This window comes from Tasmannia lanceolata, unplaced genomic scaffold (genome assembly GCF_043159265.1).
Source record: "Tasmannia lanceolata isolate RefF3 unplaced genomic scaffold, GAP_Taslan_0.1 ptg000006l, whole genome shotgun sequence".
Taxonomy (NCBI): Eukaryota; Viridiplantae; Streptophyta; class Magnoliopsida; order Canellales; family Winteraceae; genus Tasmannia; species Tasmannia lanceolata.
In genome coordinates this window covers 15,861,434-15,880,218 of record NW_027518683.1, presented here as the reverse complement: position 1 = coordinate 15,880,218, position 18,785 = coordinate 15,861,434, and the positions used below count along the sequence as shown (strand labels likewise).

Here is an 18,785-nt window from a genome sequence, read left to right as displayed (position 1 = left end):
GGAATAAGAAAGAAGGAAGAGAGATGTGTTGAGGTTTAAATCATCTTTAAAGAAACAAGAAGGTCAAATTTTGTTAGGTTAAATCATAAATATCTCCGAAGTATCGTGACATTTAAGGGTGTCAATTTTGGCTCGGGCTCGGAAGCTCGCTCGAGCTCGGCTCGAATCCTTAACGAGCCGAGCCGAGCCGAGCCGAGCCAGCTCGCCAGGCTCGTTAAGCTTAACAAGCCAAGCCCGATTTAGGCCAGGCTCGTTAAGGCTCGTTAAGAATTTAATATATTTAAATATATATATTATATATTAATATATACACTAAAAGGGTTATCCATGGAGTGAAAGGGGGAGGCAAAATATGTCACTTCATATTTGGAACCCCATTTGTTACTTGGACCACCCCCCATAGTGTAAAAAAAGTAGTCAAATTACACTAGATAGGGCTGTCCAGGGAAGATGAGGGGTGTGAACTTAATATAACCCGAGCTCGGCAAGGCTCGGAGCCTGGCCGAGCCTGGTTCGAGCCCGAGCCGAGCCTGGCCAAGCTCGGCTCGTTTACACCCCTAGTGACATTTTTACCATTTTCGATAAAACGATAAAATCTCAAAATTTTCTCGAGCTTATAAAAAATTACCGAGATACTAGGTTATTTTACTTTTTACGGTGAGAATATCACACAAATATTGGGATCAAATCATTATATAATTTACTGTCATAATGTTATTGTTAAATTTTTTTTTTAAATTTTTTTTTAGGGGATTGCTAGGCAATTTGGTAGAAAGCCATTTTGCGACGGACTTTTGTATTAGTGTAAGATTCCACATCGAAGAGAGAGGGAAAATTCATCGGCTATATATGTAAACTCTCATTTTCCCTTGGTATACAAATTTTCAGCATCTTCAAGGGGACCCTGCGGAGTGGGTTATTAGAGAATGAAATCAAATCAAGATCAAATATGAGATTAGAAGATTTTATTTGATTAGGCTATATTGGTTGGTTGGGTTAGATTAGGCAAGTGAATTAGATTAGGATAGTGTCTTTCCATAATTATCTTATTCTCTTGCTATGTTTATCATTTGGGTGTTCTATAAAAACACTCCTTGTGCTTATTGTAAATCATCTAAGATTAATATAATTTTCTATTATTTTACATGGGTGGGCCACGGTAACCCACAATATTTACACAATGGGGTCGGGGCATGATAGAATGGTATCAGAGTTGTACTTCCCGTAATTCGGTGTGCCAGCGAGGACGTTGGTCCCTTAGAGAGGTGAATTGTAAGATCCCACAGTCCCTGGCTATATATGTGAACTCTCCTGGGAAGACCTAGAACTTGAGAAGACCTAGAACTGGACAATATATATGAGGTGGGATCTGGGGTGACAATTAGAGAACAGCCACCTCAGATGAAAAAAATGAATAAGACAAAATCGACCAAATTTTTGTTACTTTTTTACTATTTTAAAGGGTGCACTCCAGTAGTTTCCAAGTGGATCCTGGAAAAGAGAAGGATAGTCCGCGTGGCCATAAATAAAGTCAAAGGTGTGGAAAGTTCAAAGAAGTAGATGAGAAAGTGGGGCCTACAAGAAAAGACCACAAACGAAGAAACTACATAAACATGAACATCCATCCATTCCATAAGATTAGATTATCATTATTATACAAGGCCAACCATATTTTGTTGAATTCTCTTCCCTTCCCTCACCCTTCAATTTCTAGCTTTGTTAGTATATTAGATATTCATTCATTCAATCGGGTGGTACCTGCTCTTTATGTTTCGGATATGGAGAAACAGCCTTTTGCCTCCTCTTCGTCTGGCACTAGAAAGAAGCCCGAGTTCCTTAGCAAAATCAAGGTAATTATCATCACTTTTCTATCTATCCATCCATCTAAGTACATAATTTTAATGATTTTCTTCATGGGTTTCCATCTATCATCTGTATTTAATCTTAAAAATCTTTGCTTGATAGCTTTTGGGTCATGGGCATCTATCTATTTACCTGCCCATAATTCTAATTGTAAAATTTCCATGATCTTGTTTTTGGGTTTTCAGCCACACATGGGTTTGACCCAAGATGTGTATCTATCTAACTGAAAGTTATCAAAATGTTCTTTTATTTGGAGTTTTCAGTTATACATGGGCTTTGACCAAGAAGCTGATAGCTTTTCTGTTATGGGTTTCTTTCTAGAGATTTAATTACTTGGGAGTTGTGTATTGTTTATCTGTGTAATTAGGTTTTAGCCAAGAACAAGTTATGTCTTCATGTAGTTTCTAATCTACATATTTTATGGGGTTTTGTGCACCATAGAGAAGTAGATGATTCTGGGATCATGTTTTTTGAATTAAGATTTTAGTTAAGAGTATCTATATTCAATAGTTAAGATTTTGATTGATTCTATTACTGTGGTCTATAATCAGCAATCTAGGTGTTGGCTATTTTTCTGCACTCTATTTTCCATCCTTTGAGAACTGGATGGTCAGACCTTATTTATAAGCTGTCTTCTTTCTCTAAGGCCCTGTTCGTTTGAGATTTTGACAACCGATTGAGAGGCCCAAACTGATTATTGGATTCAAAACTACGTTTAATTTGGAGTCCAATAATCTGTTTGGGGCTCACAATTGGTTGGGACAATCCCTAACGAACAGGGCCTAAATTTTTTGATTGGATTGAATATGCTTTGGTGTATTTGCTCTCATGGAATTCTATTTAAAGTATTAGGTTAATTAGAGTTTGAATTTTCCTGATTTCTTCTATGTTTTGATGTGTCTTGGTGGCTGTAAAGAATGTCCTTAATTCATCATCCCCGGATACCGGAAAAGGGAGAAGTAAGTCATCTGGTAACAGAGTGGTTCATGGATTCCACTTAGTAGAAGGGAAATCAGGTCATGATATGGAGGACTATCATTTTGCTGAGTATAGATTTGAGAAGAGTCATGAGCTCGGGTTATTCGCCATTTTCGATGGACATTTGGGGGATGGCGTGCCAAGTTATTTGAAGGACAACCTTTTTAACAACATACTCAAAGAGGTGATGTGTCTTTTTTCTTCTCTTTATCCATGCTACTCTTTTTTTTTAGATCTCTATGTATTTTCCTCAGTTTATTTATTTTTTAATTAATCATGGGGAAGGAAACCTACAAGAAGTTTTACACAAAGAGGGATATGAGGAAGAATGCTTTAATCCTATGCATTTTTTATCTCAAGTGTTAACTAAGTCACATCCTTTTATGTTTGGCCTCAACTAATCATTCATTTTTTTTAGTCTAACTAGCCAACCGTATGGTCTGTTCCTTTGAATGTTTGAGTACCATAATTGAGTGTTTCAAGTAGTCAATTGAGACCCTATAGTTGGCAGTCCTCAATTCACCAACAAATGTCTTCCAAATCTTGGAACACTACTTTTGTCAGCTTAATTCCTAAATCATCAATCCTCTCTCCACCGATTTCCATCCAATTAGAGCCTATTCAACATCACCTACAAAAATTTTGAATTAGGCAACAAGATTCATTAAGAAAGAAAAAAAAACACAGGCAAAAACTGCCCAAAAATTATACATGGGGTAGATGTTGCCCTAGATATGCCTATGCTGACTAATGCATCTTTGGCCTACGAGTTGGCTACCTCGTTGGCCTCTCTTACTGAATGAGAAAAAGTTCAGTTACCCTCCCTGTCCATGTTTTTTTTTTTGAAAATTGACAAAATATATTTATACTATGAGAATTACATTGGGACCAGAGGTCCCAACTTGCATTTACTTAGTATGATGAGTCAAGAGTATACTCTTGACCTAAAGATAAAGCGAAAAGGACAATTCTTAGTTACATCATGACAAGCTTGATCTGACAAAATCCCTAATCAGCATAGTGAAAATCTTCATCGTGTTCTTCGCTCACTTGCAACCTCTAGAATAATAAAATCCACCTTCTTTACAAACTAACCACCTTATAAGTTAACCAACCATCTTCTTTCATAACACTCGAATCACAACCTTTAAACAACCTTACCCTGAAACTACCACCACTTTGAGTCTATTCTTTTCTAAAAAAAACAAGCCTCTTATCACTTGTAAAAAGAAAATTCTACCATCATCTTCCAAAAAACTATGCTAACTTTCTTTTTTCCAGCATACCCATAATATCAACAACCTGAAAAGATCACAAAAAGCCAAAGACTAACACCAAAAAGCATCAAACCTAAAAACTAACTATCTACAGGAGGGGGGGCCGAAAGATATTTCCTTTAGGGTTCACGACCCTCAGCCCCGAAAGATATTTCCTTTAGGGTTCACGACCCTCAGCCCCCTTACCTTCAACCTGCTTCCCAAGCTCCTGTTCAGTATGATTCTCCCTTTTTTCCTTCAAATCTCTTATCGTCATTGCCATAGACATTTTTTTGTAGCTTCAATGTCAACGTCATAGCCTATCCCAAAAAATCTCCTATAGCCAATATTTCATCAAATTCCTATAACCATTATCCTCTACCCCTTGAGTATTGCTCAATCATTTTGCCTTTATCTTTGCCTTCTTCCTTTCCCAGCCGTTCTCGAACTTCCTGACTTACTTCCCTGTCTAGCGAATCTCGAGATTCTTTGAACTCCCTACAGAAACTGCCACCAGTTTTTCTAACCTTTCTATCTCAACCGCTTTCTCCTCTTCCCACCGCCGTCGACGGTCCTCCTTTCCTCTTCTAAAGCATCCTTGAAGTGAGGGAGCTTATAGATAGGAACATATACACTCTTTGCATCTGTCTTTCCTGTTAATTTTTTGAGCTCCTCCATGTTCTCTCTTGCATCCTTTTTAAACTGTTTCCACTGTTTCTTCCAAATCCCTATCGAAATTTCTCTCGGAGTGAGAAATTCCTCCAAAGCCATCTTCTCATCGTATTCCAACTCCTTAAGAAGTTTAAGGGCCTCAACAACGAAGGTGGCGGCCTTCCCTCTTCATGATATTGGATCCTTCTCCATCAGACATGTTGGGAGAGAGCGGTTTATCAAAATTCCTCCGAAGCCATCTTCTCATCGTATTCCAACCCTATATGCCACCTTCTTTATGTTGATGATATTCTCATCTTTCTTAGGGGGAACATCGAAAGCATTGAATCCCTTAACTTCCTCCTTTCTCACTACCAAGCCGCTGCTAACCACTGATCAATAAAACCAAGAGAAAAATCATCTTCAGTAAAATCTCTCCTGGTAGGAAAAAGAAAATTAATGGTCCCCAAAATTTCCCAAGGTCAATTCCCTCTTTATGTATCTTGGGGGTACATTTTTGTTATGGGAAGCCTAAGAGAAGCATTTTCCCACCTGGTCGACTCTATCAATTGTCAAATTGCGGGTTGGTGTAGAACTCTTCTTCCATGGAGGAAAGATCACTCTCATCAAACACATGCTATCAGTCATTCCCATCCACCTTGTCCATGCCTTCAAATTCCCATTTCAATTATCAAACAAATAGAAAGCCTCTTCCAGTCCTTTTTCTTTGCTTCTCTAAAGAGTGGATGTTCAGCGTTTGGTTTGCTGACCCCTTGATGAAGGTGACCGTGTTATCAGAAGAATCACAAACCTATACTCAGTGGGTTTCGTGAAACTTGGTTGGGGAATGATGACCTCAAACATGATCTGGATCCTCTTCATTAATTGTAGATAGATATCTTCATAATCTCTCCCCTGGAAAGCCACCCCTGCAGCAGAAGGATCAAGCATTTGGCGTGGCATATTTTCCTTGAACCGATTTCTCTTACCAAGATTCTCACGGGCTTATTGGCAATGGAGCACAAGTTAGCCTCTTGTACGAGAAATGGATATCAGATATTCCAATTGCTCTTGTCAGCTTGAGCATCAATAACACATTGTCCTCTTGGACCATAAATGTGTATTTCCAATCGACTAATATAACAATTCTGTCCCAAACCAATCATTTATCTCTCCCTGCAGAGCTCACCCAAGACAAACGGATCTGGTACAACTCTCTCAATTGAAACTTCTCCCTTCATCATGCTTGGAACCATGTCAGAACCCCCTCTCAAAAAATCCGGTGGCATGCTCTTATTTGGAGCAAGTCATCTCCCCAAGAAACTCAAATAAGGCTCAAATCCATGCAGCTCAGGCTTGCGTTCAGATGCCCTTTGTATTTCTGAAATGAAGAATCAGAGGCCCACATTTGGTACGTCCAGAAAATTCTGTCTGCCGTCATCTGCTATGTCTCCGGGCTCATCTGGAGTGCTAGAGTTTATGCCAAGTTCCATGGCACCAAAATTTTCTAGTCTGTATCCAAGAAAATGAACCATCTATATCGAAGAAAATGAACTGTTTACTGCAATCGCCAAAGATCACCCCTGTTCTTTGGCTTGCACCTGGACGCTTGGATCAAACTGACTATGGATGGTGCTGAAAAGCTCAACCAGAGATGTGTGGATGTGGTGGGTTGATTTGCAACTCAAGCATCATCTTTTTAGCTGGGACTTACATTTAGCTTTTTTCATTTCTAATATGATTTCCGTGTTTCTGCCTATCCTCAAAGGCATTCAACATGCGAGAGACAAATTTCCTCTGTGGCTTCTGGATCGAAAGTGATTCTCTCATCCCCGTCATGGTCCTCTCAAAATCAATACCTCCTAAGCTGTGTTTTACACTGTAAGCATATTTTACACTCTTCTCATTGGGAAATGCTGGAAGATTTCCCACATCATTCATAGAGGGCAAGCAAAAGTGCTGATTGGCTGGATAATAAAAAGAACCTACCTCTCACATACTCTTCTAGCTCATCTGAGATAGTCCAATTCCTTGATGATGATGCCTCTTACTCTGTTTTGTCTAGGTTCTAAATCCCTATTTTGCTTTTGTTTTTTTCGGCCTTTCATCTCACGTACAGCCTTTCTTTGGTGTTGTCCTTGTTGTAAGAAAAGCAAGTCTTTTCATGCTATAAGAAAAGCAAGTTATCTCCTTAATAGTTTCCTCAAGTACTCAAAAGATTCCTTAGCCTTTTGTATATCTTATCCTCTGAATTATTGTCGGTCCATTTGAATGTATAATCTCACTCACATTTATTCTCTATCCTTGTTACAGGCAAGTTTCTGGAAGGACCCCTCCGTGGCAATAAAAAATGCCTACCGTTCCACAGACAAATTCATTCTTGAAAATTCGACACGGTTGGGGCCTGGTGGTTCAACAGCAGTTACTGCCATTGTTATTGATGGTAAAGACTTGTGGATAGCAAACATAGGTGACTCGAGAGCTGTTTTGTGTGAGCGGGGTGCTGCTAATCAGATCACTGTTGACCATGAACCTCACATGGAACGGAAAAGAATTGAAAAACAAGGCGGTTTTGTGACGATTCTTCCTGGTATTTTTATTTTCTATAATTATATGTAGGTAGTGATCTTAGCAACAAGCTAAAAACCTATGCTTCTACTAGATGGACTTGTGTAAGCCCTTTTATGATTCAACATATTTCAGGAGACGTGCCCCGTGTTAATGGCCAACTTGCAGTTGCACGTGCATTCGGTGATCAAAGCCTCAAAGCACATTTAAGTTCAGAGCCCGACGTAAGACATGTACCGATAGACTCAACTATGGAGTTTGTTATATTGGCCAGCGATGGCTTGTGGAAGGTTAGTCCTTCAACTTCTGTTCTTATCAGCATTTGGTGCATGGAGCTCTACATTTTGTTAATTCATTATTGGTGTTTACCTTTATTCATTTGCAAATATAAATATTTTATTGATTTCTAGCTTTGTGTACTGGGAGGCGTTATAACAACTCAAGTGCACCAAAAAAATCGCCAACAGTTTTCTCATATATATATATATATATATATATATATATATATATAGGGAAATGATATCTGCGCCAAGGTGTTTCGATAAACAAGCGCTCCACTTGTTTGTCGTGTAGTATTTAAAGGGATTTCAGAGGATATTACGGTTCTTAAACCCTTTAAATACTACACGACAAACAATTGGAGCGCATGTTTATCGAAACACTTGGCGCAGATATCATTTCCCTATATATATGATAATTTCTATTTATCTTAACTGCAAGGACATGTTGTGTTCTCCAATGCTCCCAAGTCTCGCACCATATTTTTTTTTGAAAGGTAACTAATATTATTTTCAAAACGAGATTACACAAATGGAGACAAGATGTCCCACTCATGCATATACATTTTAGAACCTAATTGGCCTGTAGCGGTGGTCAGCAACCTACCAGTAACAGTCCCTACTCACAATATCACCCAGCAAGCCTAAGATCCAACTGACTTGGCCGTCTCTCCCTCTCAACCTGTCACTCTAAATCCTGAGACCTATGTGTTAGGTGATTCTGCTGGTACAGTTACCTTCCCCTCATTACCAGCACCTTCTTTAGCCCATTTGTAAGCATCTTCGTTGGAAGAGCAGTGCATATGCTAAAACTTCTGAGCAATAATGTCCATGATGATGTCCACAAGCGCTTGTGGTCCTATTGCTTTAGTGGTTGCCCAAGCAATTACGTTCAGCAGTACCCTTCAATGATTAGCGGCCTAGAGACGTGTGCAAAAAAGTGAATACCACTCATCCATTAGGGTCTCTGAAAAGGCCTTTGATCCCCACTCTCCCTGGGTCGCCTTCGAACTACTATCAAAGTTCAATTTGATCCACCCAAGAGGAGGCGGGTTCCATCTTGGTGCCACTATTGATTTCTTCTTCCTTTCGAATATGATCACTTCCAATTTCTTAGGATTTCCCTCCTACTCCATGCAATGAGATCTGTTTTTATGTCAAGTAATATCCTTCCCCAACCTCTCTTTTGGTCTTTTAATATTCGGTTGTTCTTTTCCTTCCATATATGCCAAATTATCGCATACGATGCCAACCGCTATAGAGATCTCTTCCCACTTCACCAAAAGGTCTGCCCACTCCATTAATATTGTCTTGATAGATCTTTGTAATAACCAATCCACCCCAAAGCCTTTTATGATGTTTATCTATAGACGATGAGATTGGGGCCAATGGACTAAAAGATGTGACAAAGATGCTTCATCCTCCATGCAAAATACGCTTTAACTAGCCATGTTAACTTGCCTTTTTTTTAAGACAGTCGCAAGTATTTATTCTTTTCTTTGCCATCGTTCATGCGAATGCTATCTCCCGAGATAAGGGACTCGATTACCGAATCTTTGCGCACCATGAACCTTCTTACACCATATATTACTACTTATGTTGCATCGTCGCTTTGGAGAGAACAGGTAAGCTTACAGAACAATAAGTGGCTAACTAAAGTTTGTGTAGTAGGACCAGTGCATGGATTATCAAGGGGACTCCTTAATGTTCCGTGTAATCAAGGACCTTTTAGAACATTAGATGTAGTTAACGGTAATGAATACTTAAAACAGATTCAAACCAAGGTTTCGGTACGCATTTCAGTCTTGACAAAAACGAAAACATGTTGGTTCTTTTATGGAAATTATGGTGGAAATTCTGTAAAATCATGGAAAAGCATGCGCAAATGATGGGCATTTAAGATAAAATTTCTTAAAGCGCTAGAATAAGCACAAATACACTCTAAAAAACTAAATTAAACAAAAAACCCCGTAATGGTTTAACAACATCGAACACCTAGTGACATGTGTGATAATTCAATACATGACATTTCAAATGTATTTCATTTAAATATTTGTACATAATATATACACCATATTTCAAATTCAATTCTATAAGTATAATTATGTGACAGATATTGGTGTAGTATACTGCAAATATACTTACTAGATTTGGTCACTCTTTCTTAATTTTTATCTTATGAAACTCACAATTATCAAACTTGTTGAAAGTGCACCCCCCCCCCCCCCCCCCTCGCTCTCTCTCTCTCTCTCTCTCTCAATTTTGTAATTCAAGCTGCCTACATTCTTCTTCGAAAATAAATCTTTATCTTACCAAGGAAGATAAGTCAATGTTTATCCAGTTCAGGCGAATATGTCAACTCACGCAAATCTGTAAACTCATATAAATACTGTAGGAAAGGTTTTAAATTTTGGTTTCGGTCAATAGCGAAATGAAAACATTTCCGTTTCGGTAAGAAATGTCAGCTGAAATCTTGTAAAATCATGGAAATATTTTGGTACGAAATCAAGGCTGAAATTCAGGTAAGATTCTTCACCACTGGTTTTTCTTTTTCTTTTTTATTGCTTTTTAGTAATAATATCTTAAAGGAATCTCGTTGTTCGCCTTTTTTGTATCGGTTTGTATCAAAATGTCGACATTTCGACAAAAGCTTTGCTTTTTGGTATGAAAAGTTGCATGTTTTACATATTTTGACCGGAACATTAACAAAATTTCAAAATTTTGGGCGAAATCTGGTATTTTTCCAAATCCAAGTGGATTTCGTTTTGGTAGCAGTCGAAATCGAAATATTTCGGCCGAAATTTAAAACCATAACCGTAGGATAACCTTTCCACATCAGAAAAATGCTACGATTTGTGGACACTGACGAGTGTCGCGTGTCGACACGGACACGGAGCGTCGGACATGGCAAACCCCCAAACTTTATAAACGGGGACACGGTTAAAATAGAAAGTATATGTAATCATGATTTGTGGATATAGATTCATGTGTCCAATTTCGACATGGATACGAGTTGTCTAAATGAGGTAAACACAATATTCAATAAAAAAACAGAATGTCACACTTACACAGTACAAAAAATGTCCACACACTCACATTAAGTCTAACACTTCCAGCAATACAAGTAAAAGTGTCCAAAGGAGTGTCGACACATGTGGACGCGCGTGTCGTGTCAGACACGGCAGGACACGTGAGTCGGCAATAAATTCGAAGTGTCTGCCAAATCATAGGAAAAATGTGTCAATCGTGCAAATCACCTATTCTGTTTAGAAGTTGATGTGGGATCATCCGGGAGCCCCTATTTGACGATTTTGAGGCTGCATTAGAAGGGGTGGGGTGTGGGGTAGAAATGATTTGAGAAGAGGATACTCCGAGCTGATTAGTGAAAGAATTGAAGAATAAAGTGGCCGACGGTCATGCTCTACTGGATTAGCTTTACTTGCGAGCTAGCTATCTTGAGACTTTGGTGGAAGGGCATTCTTCGAATGCTACTGCTTGGGCTGTAAGTCATGGAGATTTGCACATGTTATTGACAAAATCCTTGATCTTTGTAGAGAGCCCGATGCTCCCTATTTGCATGTGCTAAGAGAGCTCAATGAGTGGGCTGAGTCGTTTGCCAAAGAGAGACTTTCAAGTGAAACATCGAGCTCGAGCTTGTGAAAGCTCAGCTTTCTGTTTTTCTATTTTCGATTTTCCTTCTTACTTGTCATTGCTTGTAATGAGTTTAATATTGTGTAACACATGTAGTGGTAAATTCCACTGTTCTGCCTCGCTATTCAGGTGATGAAAAACCAAGAAGCTGTCGATCTGGTGAAATCCATCAAAGACCCACAAGTGGCGGCCAAGCGTTTAACCACAGAGGCATTGGCAAGGAAGAGCAAGGATGATATTTCATGTATCGTCATTCGTTTCATATGCTGAAAGGAGCCCATCATCAGTGTGGTCTCGCATCATGATTCTTGCTGGCTTTCTGGCTTTGTCCATTTGTTCATGTTGAAGCAAGTTGAGGCGCTTAAATCTGTACTGAGAATCATCCATTTATTTGTCATGACGACGAGGTGGGGTGTGATTAATAGAGTGAGGCTTGTATTGAACATACAAAATGTACTTTGTGTATATATATGTATGCATTTATTTATAGATTCATATGTTTTCTGTTACAAGTTGTTTGTTTCTCACTCCATTGTATTCTTGGATATGCATGACCCTTCCATGTCCTGATCTTTGTCTTGTTCTGCTGAATAACACTTGAATCCCATGATTCTATCTCTGTGCAGTCACGATTTTCTACATGTATGCATTTATGTATAGATGCTTCTGGGTTTCTAACACAACGGTCTGCTGCCCATCAAATCCCATAAGTGAAATTTAACCGTTTGATGAAAACATCTATATGATCTTCTGATATCCATTCACACACACACACACACACACAAAAACACATCGTCGTCATCCTACCGTAGGATCTAGTAGCCCATTTGCTGATATTGCTGGGTTTGCATTTATGGATGGGAACTAGATGTGCTCTCATCTAATCTTAGAAGAAAAAAAGGGGGCTGATATTTCACGAGAGGGGATAGTACTGTGAAGCTTTTGTACGAGAAGTTTCACCTGAGGCCCTTCACGTGGTGAGAAAATCATTCCAACTGAACTTTGCTGACCATATGATATGAATGACTTTATCATTTTTTTCTCATCCAGTAAGTATGATTTTCAGGCAAATTCATCTCTAGCAATGCGAAGGCTAGATATTTAGGCAAAAGAAAACCATTAAAGTGGGTGAATTTATCCTAAGCAGTGAACCATTCTCACCCGTTTGGTTGCCAGTTAAATTTTGGTCACAGGAAGAGTTAGTTAAATTTTGGTCCCATCCCATGTTTGGTTGCCTTTTAGCACTAGGTTTTTTTAATCCCACTCTTGTAATGATTGCTTGTGTGGTGAACTTTTTAATCCCACTTTTGTAATGATTGCCTTTTCATCCCATCCCGGAACAAAAATAAACTTATGAACCAAAAATAAGCTTGAGAAGAATATTTTTTTTTACCCAACAGTTCAAGCAACCAAACAAAGGTTTTTTTTTTTTTCCCACCATAATCCGGTCAACCAAACATGGGATTTTTATTTTACCAGGATACTTCTAGGACTTTTTTTTTTCCCACCTATCTCCCAGGGTATTTTTTTCTCCCACATAACTCCCAAGAACAAAAAAAACCCGGAAAACAGAGGGGATTTTATCCGTTTTGGTGGGGAAGGGGGAATATCATTTCCCCAAACAAAGGCGACATATATTTGCACTACCGTGTTTTGATAATGACACAAAATGTATAGTGCTGGTAAGGAATGCTTCGGTAGGGCATAAACTCATTTTAATTATTGGATGATTGATCTACTGATATTTGCACTACCAAACAAGGTGAGTGTGTGTCGTCATAAAAATTTAGTATTACAACTCTACTCAACTAAGCCTTTGTCCAAAACTAGTTGGGGTCGGCTATCAAAATTTGGTATCACAATTCTCAAAAAGCGGTCAGCAGCCAATAAAAATGGAAAAGACAAGGTGAGATTGTGTCATTTTCACAGCATGGTTGTCAATATTGACACTACCATGTTTTAATAACTGCAACAACTCTGCTTGTCTTTCCTTTTTTTTAAATTGCAAAATGTATGAATTGTAAACAAAGCAGGATAATGAAAATCCCAAACTCGATTTCGTAAGAGTCTCTCTCTCTCTCTCGTGAGGTTGAGTCAGAACCTGTCTCTTTTATTGTACGTTATGGGCCCGTGATCGAAAACGTGAAACGTACAGAAAGCATCAACAAAGGTTGCATGGAGTCCTGTAATTAAAAGGATGAAACCATACCGAGAGGCTCGTCATCCCAAGCTGGAACTTATTAAATATAGCAAATGCCTCATTTTTTGGATTTTTGTACCCACCACCTTCCCTTTCTTTATTATATGATGATCAGGGAACAATAACTCAAAGCCCAGAACTTTAATTGATTAGAAAATCCACTTGGGGATCTCTCTCTTTATCTCTCTCAATTGCAACCATTATACAATTCTAACTACATTAATACCATTATTCCATGGATACATGTCTCTCGTCTAAGATAATATCTAACAAGAGAAGACCAGAGCTGGCTCCACGAGCCACGAAGTCAGCACGACCCAATTTCCTTCTTACAGGGGTGCCCCACACGGAGATGAATTTTCAGGTCATCTTCCCAAATGAATGCTAGGACTCACATCCCAAGTACTTTTCATCTGCTCTCAAGACTGGTCGCCGTCATAAAAGTAAGAAACACTTAAAGGGGTGACCTTATAAAGAAGCAGGGTACCTTCGCACGCGAGCTATTGATTATATTAAATTCGGGACACTGTCACTGTCGCTATATCTCAGCGTCAAACAACAAAAACTCCGCGTCTCCAGTTTTATTTTTTGAATTATTCCCCTGGATCTTATAATATTTCGTTTTGTAAGATTTACGAACCCATCAAAAGGGTAGAAAGATAAAGAGATGGTGAAAAAGGTATCAAAATTGGTAAGAATGTCATTGCTGCTTGAGAAGTTTTTACCAAAATTTACTATTTTTTCCCATTGAAACTCAGAAAAATGAAGATGGCTGATAATCAATAAAATACAAACCATGTACTTAAACTAAATGAAAATCTAGAAAGAAGAAGGAAGTTCATCAGATTATAGGGATGCAACTCGCGTGTAGATAATAATAAAAAAAAAAAAAAAAACTAATAATGCTCTTATTCGAAGAGAAATTTATACTATTAACAGACACCCACAAAAAGGTCGTGCTGCACCCATCGATCTTAATAAGAACCCACAAAAAGAAAAAAGAAAAAAAGAAACGAAAATTACACGGGATATAGCTTGTTACTGAAATGTGATTGCAATGCGATGAAAGAATATGTTAATAAATGGGAATCCAGAGAAATATAAGCTCAGTAATAGGGAATTACTGGTGGAGGTGGAGATCCATAGGAAACGCCTGTAATCGGTGGGAGAGGTACGTTTTCAATCACCGGCGGAGGAGGCGGTGGTGGAGGCAAAGGATTCTTTGGAATTGATGGTGTGTGAGACGAAGGTGGCTGAGAATGGTAGGTTGGGGGAGGAGATTGGGGTGGAAATTCGCACAAAGGTGGTGGCGATGGAGGTGGTAATTGCACCGGTGACGGTGGAGTAGAATGTGGTGGTGGCATTGGTTTAGACATTGGAGGTGGTGTAAAATCAAAATGAGGTGGAGGTGGTGATGAATGATAATGGGTTGGTGGTGAAGTCACCATTGGAGGTGGAGGTGGCGATGAATGATAATGGGTTGGTGGTGAAGCCTCTATTGGAGGTGGAGGTGGAGGTGGCAATGAATGATAGTGGGTTGGCGGAGAAGCCTCCATTGGAGGTGGAGGTGGCAATGAATGATAATGGGTTGGCGGAGAAGCCTCCATTGGAGGTGGAGGTGGAGGTGGCGATGAATGATAATGGGTTGGCGGTGAAGCCTCTATTGGAGGTGAAGGGGGCGATGAATGATAATGGGTTGGCGGTGAAGCCTCCATTGGAGGTGAAGGTGGCGATGAATGATAATGGGTTGGTGGTGAAACCTCCATTAAAGGTGGAGGTGGCGTTGAATGATAACCGGTTGGCGGTGGAGGTAGCGGAGTATGATGTGGGTTCGGAGGTACAAAATCAACCGGTGGTGGTGGAGGAAGAGAATGGTGACCGTGTGAGGAGGGTGGTGGAAACTCCGTTGGCGACTGAGAATGCTGAGGAGGTGGAGGTGTTGCTTCAGAAGAAGGTGGTGGAGAATGCCCTGCTTTCGACAGTGGCGGAGGATAGTGCTTCCCCGGCGAAGACTCAGAAGCCGGTGGCGGAGGCGCATGAGATTTCGTCACCGGCGAGGATTCAGAAGCCGGTGGCGGAGGAGGCGTATGAGATTTCATCCCTGGCGAAGATTCCGAAGCCGGTGGAGGCGGACGAATTTTAAAATCTGGCCTCGGCGAAACGCTTCGAACCGGCGCTGGAGGTGGCGACGGATATCGCTTCCCCTCCGACCGCTTCTTACCTCGACCTCCACCACATTGCAACTTACTACAATCCACCGGCCGAACAGCATCAGAAGAACACTCATTTCTAGACCGCTGACCTGGCCTGCCGGAAATACAGTTCTCCCTATCGTCGACAACCTTCCCTCCGGCACCGGCCAAACACTCCGGCGCCTCTCCGGTGAAATAGTTATACGAGTACGTAAAGTTCTCCAACCTCGGCAACTGACAAACACTCGAAGGTATAACCCCCGTTAGCCGGTTATGCGCCACGTCAAGCTGCTCCAAACTCTTCATATTCCCAACAGCAACCGGCAACGGCCCTTCCAGCCGGTTAGAACTGACATCAAACACAGTAACCTTCTTCAACTCCCCAATCTCAACAGGCAAGCATCCGGTCAAGTTATCATTCATGAATATAATCTCATTCAACGTATTCCCCATCTGCCCAATGCTGCCCGGGATACAACCACCTAAATCATTGTTAGCGAAAACCACAACCGAGACCGGAGAGTTCCCAAGATTTTCCGGTATCCCGAACCGGAACCGGTTATCATTAACAAAAATAGCATCGAGATCTTTATCGAAGAGTCCGTACGGGATCGGACCTTCGAACTCGTTGAACCGGAGATCTAAATATTTTAACGAGGGGAGTGAGAGGACTACGGTAGGGAAAGTCCCGACGAAGCGGTTGTTACTGAGATCGAGTTCGAAGAGGAGTTTAAGGTGGGAGAATGTGGTGGGGACTACGCCGCAGAATCGGTTAGAGTTGATGTGGAAGAGAGCGAGGTCGGTGAGGAGGCCGAGCTCGAGCGGGAGGTATCCGGCGATATCGCCATGGTTGAGATCGATACCGGCGACTACGTGGAGGGAGGGATTGGATAAGGAGGAGGAGCAGAAGATGCCGGTGTAGGAACAGACGTTGGGGCCGTTCCAATTGACGGTCATGTTGAAGGGATCGGAAATGATGGCGGATTTCCATGCTTGGAGAGCAATGTAGGCTCGACGGAGGTTATGGTTTTGGAATGTGAGGCTGGGACTGATGGTGTCGGCTGGGATTTGAGGGATGGAGAGGAGGAGGAGGAGGAAGAGGAGGGGGAGAGGTAGCATGGTGAGATGGGAGAGAGAGCTCACATGGGTTCTGAGAAGCTTAGATGGTTGTTTATAGTGTCTTCTCTGTCTTTTTACTTTTTTTGTTTCATCTCTGTCTTTAAACGTCGTGTAGAAAGGTCAGAGGCTGTCTCACCGTAAAAACAAAAGTTCCAACACAATGGGCCCAACTGAGGCGACTGGTTTCATTTAATCGTTAAGCTAGGAAGGACGGAGCGTGCTGGCTGAGTTTTTACAGGAGATTGATATGAACACACCCATGTATCATGTTAGTTCCAAATATGTCTCCTAATAATGCGATGCATATGAGAATTCCTAGCATGTAGGGTTGCAACTTGAGTTGGGCTTTACAATACCAACTAGGGCTGCAACTCGGGTCGGGCGGGTCGGGTTTTGGAGAACCCAACCCTACCCGAGAAATATCTCGGGTCGGGTCTGGTCGGGTTTTTTTTTCGGAAAATCCACGATTCCCAAACCTGGCCCTACCCATGATAAATCTCGGGTCGGTTCAGGTCAGGTCGGGTTTTTTCACATTGACGCAATTTTTTAAGGAAAATTCTTGTTTGGCAAGGCAACTCAACTCATAGAAGCAGAAATTACACTCACATTACACTTGAATCAAACAATGATGTAATTACACTCACATCACACTTGAATCAAACAATGCTGTAATTAAACAATGTTGTAATTACAATCAAACAATGCTGAATCAAACACTTGAATCAACTCAACTCATAGAAGCAGAAATTACACTCACATACAGTAACAGTGGGTGCGTGGGTTTTCACTTTTAACTTTTAACTAACAATAGAAAAAAATGTACATACTATAACTTATGTAACTCGGGTTGGGCTTTTTCAAACCCGGCTTGACCTGAGATTCATGCGGGCTTTTGAATGTTCAACCCGGCTCGACCCGAAACCCATGAAATCTGAACCCAACCTAGGCTATTTTCGGGTCGGGTCGATGCGGGTTGGGTAAAACCCAGCTCAAGTTGCAGCCCTAATACCAACATCTAACCAACTTTGAACGTGACCCCAACTTAGAAACTAAGATCCAAAGAGGATCGGGAGATATGGGATCTAGATTGAGATCAAGACATATCATAAGTGGATCCATTGTCATCCATAGAAATAATATGAGAGATTAGTATTTCCACCATATTTCCCAACATTTCATCCTGTTTTTTGTCTTTTCTTGATTAAGAATTCATTCTTAGGAAAAGTGAAATAAAAGGTGTTAAAGGTACAAATTCTAGAAAATGGGGATAAATTATCATTTCTCATTATATAAGGGCTACTGATATTGGTACTACTGAGTTTTGATAATTGCACTAACTCATTTTTCTCTTTTATTATTTAAACAGCTGTTAAAAGGTTAGTGCAGTTCCCAAACAGCACTTAGAAATCCATTAAAATAGGAAAGACAAACTGATTTTGTGCAATTATTAAAACAGGGTAGTGCCGATATCAGCAACTTATATAAAATATTTCACTGGCTTTACAGCAGGATTCACCTATATGCAAGCAAATACAATTGAATTATGTCAGGCCATCTTTTGGTCCGACGAGTCTAACCATATTATAATAAGGGCCAAGATTTATTCACCCCCCTCTAGAATATGCGCCCCCTGTTAGCCTGATTTGACATCGAAAAGAGTTAAAGTCTGCCCACACTTCATGTTAAGAGGGGAGCATTAATCCTACAGTGGGGGCGAAAAAATCATCTCTCTTGTCTGCAATATTTACTGAGAGAGAGAAAGAGAGAGGGGCCCACCTAGTCTGTGGCGCCAAGTTCTGTAGTCATTTCAATTCAAATTTGGAAACGCGCATTGAATGGCAAAACCGGGAATCCGACCCTTAGGCTGGACCGGGCCGGGCCAGGTCCACCGACGCCGACGTGTACGGCTGACAGTGGTCACTGGCGCCTGAGAGGGTTCTCTGAAAAACACTGACGGCAATTAAATAAAAGGAAAATTGATATCTACACTACCCAAATTTTAATAATGGCACCCCTCACCTTATTAATT

At 40.5% G+C, this 18,785-nt stretch overlaps 2 protein-coding genes across 3 annotated transcripts; one reads left to right on the top strand and one right to left on the bottom strand.

Annotated features, from left to right (window-relative positions):
* Positions 1 to 1,627: 1,627 nt before the first annotated feature.
* Positions 1,628 to 11,757, top strand: LOC143879890 (putative protein phosphatase 2C 44). The gene is made up of 5 exons (XM_077382548.1): positions 1,628 to 1,850; positions 2,780 to 3,025; positions 7,062 to 7,338; positions 7,452 to 7,606; positions 11,375 to 11,757. The coding sequence occupies exons 1-5, from the start codon at positions 1,779 to 1,781 to the stop codon at positions 11,513 to 11,515; spliced, it is 891 nt and encodes a 296-aa protein (XP_077238663.1). The 5' UTR covers positions 1,628 to 1,778; the 3' UTR covers positions 11,516 to 11,757.
* A 2,575-nt stretch (positions 11,758 to 14,332) lies between these two features.
* LOC143879889 (pollen-specific leucine-rich repeat extensin-like protein 3) lies at positions 14,333 to 16,786 on the bottom strand. 2 transcript variants are annotated; one of them, XM_077382546.1, is made up of 2 exons: positions 15,013 to 16,786; positions 14,333 to 14,955 (listed from the first exon to the last, which is right to left on the bottom strand). In XM_077382546.1, the coding sequence occupies exons 1-2, from the start codon at positions 16,754 to 16,756 to the stop codon at positions 14,552 to 14,554; spliced, it is 2,148 nt and encodes a 715-aa protein (XP_077238661.1). In that variant the 5' UTR covers positions 16,757 to 16,786; the 3' UTR covers positions 14,333 to 14,551. The 2 variants fall into 2 exon arrangements, with proteins under 2 accessions (XP_077238661.1, XP_077238662.1); XM_077382547.1 differs by having other exon boundaries at positions 14,333 to 16,785.
* Positions 16,787 to 18,785: the final 1,999 nt, after the last annotated feature.